Source organism: Spinacia oleracea, chromosome 6 (genome assembly GCF_020520425.1).
Source record: "Spinacia oleracea cultivar Varoflay chromosome 6, BTI_SOV_V1, whole genome shotgun sequence".
Lineage (NCBI taxonomy): Eukaryota > Viridiplantae > Streptophyta > Magnoliopsida > Caryophyllales > Amaranthaceae > Spinacia > Spinacia oleracea.
The window spans coordinates 76,809,368-76,815,424 of record NC_079492.1 but is presented as its reverse complement, the minus strand read 5'-3'; the positions used below and the strand labels follow the sequence as shown (position 1 = coordinate 76,815,424).

Genomic DNA, 6,057 nt, shown 5'->3' with positions numbered 1-6,057 from the left:
GTTTTTTAAATTGTTCAGACCCCATAAGTAGGATAGGAGGTCTCTTTGAATATTTTTTTATTATTATTAAAGCAGTTAAGACCTCATATATAGATAAGGGGTCTCTTTGTTATTTTTTTTTTTTTTTAACAAACTAAGAGCTAGTATCTTAGATATGAGGTCTCTTTGAATTTTTTATTATTATAACTAGAGAGCCTTTATTACACCTGACGGGTCTCTTTGCAACCTTTTTATTTAAAAAAAAAATCGATAATAGCAGAATTCAGGTCAACTGCGCCAATTCAGAATTAACATACATATTACACCTGCTATAATACATAATTTGTAATAATTCGAGAACAATTCCATAATCCATACATTACCAAAAAAATATATTTCCCACAAGTACTGCTCAAAACACAAACTTTACATAAATTGTAATTTGCATAAACGTTAAAGCTTTACATCGCAATTTCCAAAAACGTAAAACAAAAATCAATTCAAAATATAATCATTCATGTCAATTTACCAACATTTGGAACCGAAACTCATGGAGTTATTTTCATACCATCAACTTGGTTTTCTTCATCCGCTTCTTGCTTGAGCAAATATGCGACCCACATGTCTCTAACCTCATCCACATTTCCCGACGAAGTTTCTTCAGAAAACTGTAATAAGTAGCATATTTAGTAGTTAAACAAAGGAAAATTTAAGAAAATCAACTCATTTACCGATTTACGACAACATGAATGATGAAAAGGACCATGTTTTATTGCCACACAGTTGTTCTTTCTCTTACCTCTCTGCTCTCATTTCTTAACACCTCTCCCTCCCTCTTACACCTATCCTTTTCACTGAACATACCAAAAAGATTTATTATTGTCTTGGTCGTTAAGTGCCCAAGTGATTAGTAGATGACATTTAAACTACGACATGATTCACTACTCTTATTTTACATAAGCAGTAAAAGTTTCTTTAAGCCAAATCTAATATTCCTTAATTAATAACAAGCATATGAATAATACCTCACTAATGAATTATTAACTGGCTCGTTATACAGGTACCTTAAGTGGGAGAAGGACCTAGGAAGACAGGGATACGCCAAGCTGAGGAGTGATCGACGGATATCTCACTGAGGTCTAGGTAAGTAGGTAGAGCAAGTCCTCCAGGACAAGCAGTGAAGGGCATAAATGGAACCGCTGCATCAAAAACCTATCACTGTCTTCACAACCAGACATAAATTCATCAAAATCAAGCCTGTGAATTCGACCTGTGGAGTTATTGCAGTAGACATCGGACCATTTGCAGCAGTCAAGGAAGTTATCAGGGTCATCCGGCACTATTAGGTTTTGCAGTTGGGTTGTATTTAAAGAAGAGCTTCTATATCCATCTCTATGCACCTGAGTTAAAAGCAGCAGACAATGTCATAAGAGGTAATAAGAGAAAAGACATAAATTGTTTTTCTTGTATAAAATGCAATAAAGGCATGTTTGGACTTTGGAGGATGAAAATAGCTAGAGAATCAAGAAACATGCAGAAAGCGATATGACTCATTGACTGTGGATTATTATTTTCCTAAAAAATACTCACTCTGTCCGTATACTAAGCCACTAATATCAACAAATGAAGGTCATAATGATGATTAAGAAAAACCGAGCCACACACGACTGACACAGTTGCCATACACACATACTAGTATTCTGAAGCAAAGTAAAGCTACAAAGACCATAAGCGCTGGTTGTGGACTGTGGTTGCAAAATGAAAATTTGCGATGCTTAGGCAAGTCAAAGTCATGGTATTTGACTCGTTGGTGGGGTAGAAACTAGGTAGATTTGTCACTGTCTAATCCAAATTATGTAGAATGAGTCAATATATTTTGAAACATTGGAAATTCTTAATCTTCTACACAAATTAATCCCACTTTCAGCACAAGAATCAAGCTTCTATAGTACTAGGACTAAGTAGGAGCACATCCGAATATTGGTAAAACTTCTACAAACCCACACCCAAGAAGTCAAACAGTTTGTCAACTCGCCAAATTAGAAGAGTTCAAAGAAACAAAAAATCACACAGGAATGCGCGCAAATGAAAGAGAATCAGGAAGTCCACCAACAATGTTTACTAGAAATTTTATGTTGTTTACAATTAAGACTTTGATTAGATGATGATTTAACCGGGAATCAAATGATGGTCTCCAGTATAGAAAAGATTCAGCGTGGTTGAACTTAGGAATCAAAGAAAATTTTATAAGAAGCACTATCTGAAAGTGCACGGAAGTACTACAAGAGAAAATTGAAATGCTAAACAGGATTTGGCTAGTTTTTCAGCTGTAACTGTAGGACTGATATAATACTAGTATAGTACAACTAAGGTCTAATAAAAATGGACTTAATTTGACCTGATATTCTGTCAGGTATTCCTATATTATACTCATTTTTTAGTCGATAGTTTTCTCCGGGGTCATATTCAGGTATTCATGCAATATTAGAATCCAATAGACTGGAGACGCACAAAATCATATGTCGCAAAATGAGCTTCTAGAAACAAGAAGGGATTAGTAGTTATACTGATTTCTGATTTGAGCATGTTACAAGCTAGATACTGTAAGAGTTCATTCAAACAAACTACTTTTTATTTCAGAAAAATGAACAAATGGGGAGCCATAAAAACAAGCTTGAATTTTTCTTCGAATACAAGCAAACTTCAGAGTAATGATCACATAACTCCTGTCATATAAATGAATCTAAAAGAGAAAATGAGCACCTTTAACATATGATTCTCTAATAGATATCCAAACAATCAAGTTTACTTTCAGTGGCCAATAGACTTATTGGCGCAAGTACAGGGGGAGAAGAGAACTTCAGGGAAATGCTCATCCCGAGAACTGCAAAACAGTATGCAGAGTTCTCCTAGAAAAACTAGAACAATATGTGCAATAAAAATACCAGTATTTGGAGCTCCACTATAAAGAAAATAAAGTGAAACAACCGCACAACTTTGGGGAGTTCGATAAAAAATCATAAAACTCATGCTGACAATATGCAACATTAACAACATTATTCTATATAACCATCCTATGAAATATGCTCTACCTAAAGATATAAGATTTGTGTAAATCAATGTATGATATTCAACTAGCTATTTGAATGCAATATATAAATTAAGCTTGACAAATGTTGGAATGTACACAAGAACTAAAAAGAATATCAGAGCCAAAGGTTAGTACCTAGCTTCACTTGAAATTTTCTTGATACTTGGACATATTTAATGGGTTCTTCATTACTGTAAGAATACCAAATAAAAAGAAATTATTAGAAATTTCATAGGCAAATCTTCAAATTAAATGTGCAAGATGGATCAGCTCTATTATATTCTCTATAAGTGGTGGACATCAACAAAATAAGTGAAATACCATTGGCACCTATTGCTAAAAAAAATACAGAAAATAGATACAAAACTTCCCCACCTTCTATAATTATATTCACAATAACTTCCGGGCAGTTAACCAACAACAAGATTAGTCAACATATAAATGGAGGTCTGGAGTTTGAAACCAAGCAATCAGCAATATAAACCAACAATAATTATCCGAATGACCAAGAACCGCGTCTGATTGAAGCAAATTAGCAAAATTGCACCTTTTTCTGTTGTTTATTCCATTAAAGATCAAGTGGACAATAAACCATAGCTAAACTAACATTTCATCTGCTTTTAGTAATAGATTATCCAAAAACAAGAGTGACAAAAGTTATGATGTTACGACAAAACTTGTAATCTTATAGGAGGAACATACATTCAACCAGGTATTCAAACACAAACTTGAACAATATTACTATCCATAATAAGTCGAGTTTTCTACGAGATTTCCTAAATACACATCCATTTATAACAACAGAAAGACGCTAGTCACGCTACAAATATATCAGGCTGCAGAAGTTATATCAACCCAACAAATAAAACCAGTCTTGAGCTCACAGCAGAATTCAGCACAAATGTAAGCAAATTGAAAAATCTGTTATCTTGGTTTTGGGGGGTACACCAAATGGCTTTCAGATCTATGTTAAAAATACAGATACTGGATACTTCTTACCATCAGACGTCTTCTAGAAAGTAGACTAGCCATAAATACAGATCATTACTCCTCATCCTCATATACTGATGGCTTCCCTAAGTTTCTTTAGTCGTGTACCTGCACCTCTACTTGCACAGGAGTGCAATGTCTGATTGAACCCGTCACCAAAATCAAGAAAGCATTGTTATCGATGAAGAGATAATCTGACTGAAGAAAAGGACAGGGGCTAAAATATGTTAAAGAATTAGCTCTCCGATGCCTGAGAATGACTATAAAACACATCTACAAGCTGAAGACCAAGTGAAACTCTTCCAAACATTTTGAGTTCCAGCTTGATTATCACATTAACCTAAATATCCTCAAGACTCAAGAGCTTAATTTCATCATACATTCACCTTCACCTAACTGTAGATCACAGTTTCAGGCTAACTCAACCCCAAAAATACAACCAAAATTCAAAATTTCAATCCAGCATTTACCCTTGAGTACATCCTACGTCAAGAATGTTAATGTCATCAATAAGGAAGTACTAGCGCATATCTGGGTTCTACTGTCATAGAAAACCAAATAACTCAAGATTTCTAAAAGTCCATTTAAACCTAATTGAGAAAATTACAAACTGAAGCCTTCAATGCCTTAGTCTATTAACATCTACAAATATCCAAAGCATAATATCCTAATTCAATGTCTACATTCCAAATTTCTTCAAAATGAGAAAATCGTAACAAACAAAGGAACACCTTTAGTACCTTGATTATTCTGAAATTTACCGAATTCCAGTAAAATATGCCAAAAGTTACCAGTTTGATCCAAAAAGATCCAAAGGATTTCACAAATAGTGAAAATTGTCCTAAGAGCATCAATTTAAGCAATCTAAACACATAGATCATGTCAAATCAAAACAAACAAAACCAAATTCGAACCCTAATTAACATTTCTACAAAAAAATGTAAAAAAAATTAAAACATTATATTAAAGAGATGAGATCGGGATACCTGAGCTTCCTTGGAGGCGGTGAGAGGCGGTGAGAGTAGACTCTGAATTAGTCTTCTACAACCTTAATTGTCGATTGAGTATTATTAACGAGAGTGGACAAATCGGTATGGCGGCGACAAAGGAGGTGGATTACCTGGGTAGGGCGGTGTTGGGCGGCGGCGGAGGTGGTAAAACAAACCCTAAATTCCGCGAAATACAGAACATATAAGAAAAAAGCAACACAAATGCGGAAAAATCAACAAAATGTTCACACGAAATAAACAAAAAGAATAACAAAAATCAATGATTGAATCTAAAAAATTACCAACCTGGAACTTATGAGAGCAATGAACTTTTGTAGCTCGAGAAGGTTGATGCCATAACTTCTTCAGGTACAGATCTTTGAGTTTATCCAGTACTGAAGAGCCTACATCGACGAGTTCACTCTCTTGTTTCTCTGATTGAGAGGGGCGGTGGGGAAATTGGGAGAGGAAGAGAGATGGAGAGAAGAGAGAGGTTTTTTTTAATGAAAAATAGTTGGGAAAGAGACCCGGTAACACAAATAAGGGTCTTTCCCTTTTCCGCATTTGTATGTACATGGGCCCATTTAATGGAAGCGACCTGTTGTTTTTAACGGGTCTTTAGTTTATTTCTCTTTATTTTTCGAAAATGAATGGTGGGCCCTTTGACATAAAAGAGACCCGTTAAATCAAATAACGGATCTCTGGTTTCTCTCATTCTATTTTCAGCGGAAAAATGATGGGACCTTAGTTTCATTAGAGACCTGTTAACTTTAAAATTAGATCTCTTATATTAAAGAGACCCGTCATCTCGACTAAAGGGTCTTTTATTGAAGATCTCTTTGCCTATTTTTGTAGTAGTGTCGAAATCAAAGCTATAAAGTGTAATTGGGCCTGGCCAAGCCCAATCACGAGGTAAAAATGTTTTTAAAGATTCTCATTTTCAGGGTTAACTAAACGAGAAAACCCTCTTGTTTTTATAGGACGTAAAACGAAGGAAAATCCAGCACA

General features: G+C 34.8%; 1 protein-coding gene and 1 long non-coding RNA gene across 2 annotated transcripts; both read right to left on the bottom strand.

Annotated features, from left to right (window-relative positions):
• Positions 1–893: 893 nt before the first annotated feature.
• Positions 894–4,191, bottom strand: LOC130462480 (uncharacterized). The gene is made up of 3 exons (XR_008922753.1): positions 4,070–4,191; positions 3,206–3,261; positions 894–1,379 (listed from the first exon to the last, which is right to left on the bottom strand). It is a non-coding gene; the product is annotated as an uncharacterized lncRNA (long non-coding RNA).
• A 280-nt stretch (positions 4,192–4,471) lies between these two features.
• On the bottom strand, positions 4,472–5,813 carry LOC130463276 (uncharacterized). Its single transcript, XM_056832363.1, has 4 exons — positions 5,356–5,813; positions 5,181–5,226; positions 5,047–5,108; positions 4,472–4,543 (listed from the first exon to the last, which is right to left on the bottom strand). The coding sequence occupies exons 1-4, from the start codon at positions 5,623–5,625 to the stop codon at positions 4,472–4,474; spliced, it is 450 nt and encodes a 149-aa protein (XP_056688341.1). The 5' UTR covers positions 5,626–5,813.
• Between the last annotated feature and the right edge of the window lie 244 nt (positions 5,814–6,057).

Coding starts and splice junctions, on each gene's coding strand:
- LOC130463276 (XM_056832363.1), bottom strand. CDS start 5,625: ATGTACATACAAATGCGGAAAAGGGAAAGACCCTTATTTGTGTTACCG. Junction 5,227..5,355: donor ATTGCTCTCATAAGTTCCAG/GTTGGTAATTTT, acceptor CGCGGAATTTAG/GGTTTGTTTTACCACCTCCG. Junction 4,544..5,046: donor CCGCCTCCAAGGAAGCTCAG/GTATCCCGATCT, acceptor TTCTTGACGTAG/GATGTACTCAAGGGTAAATG.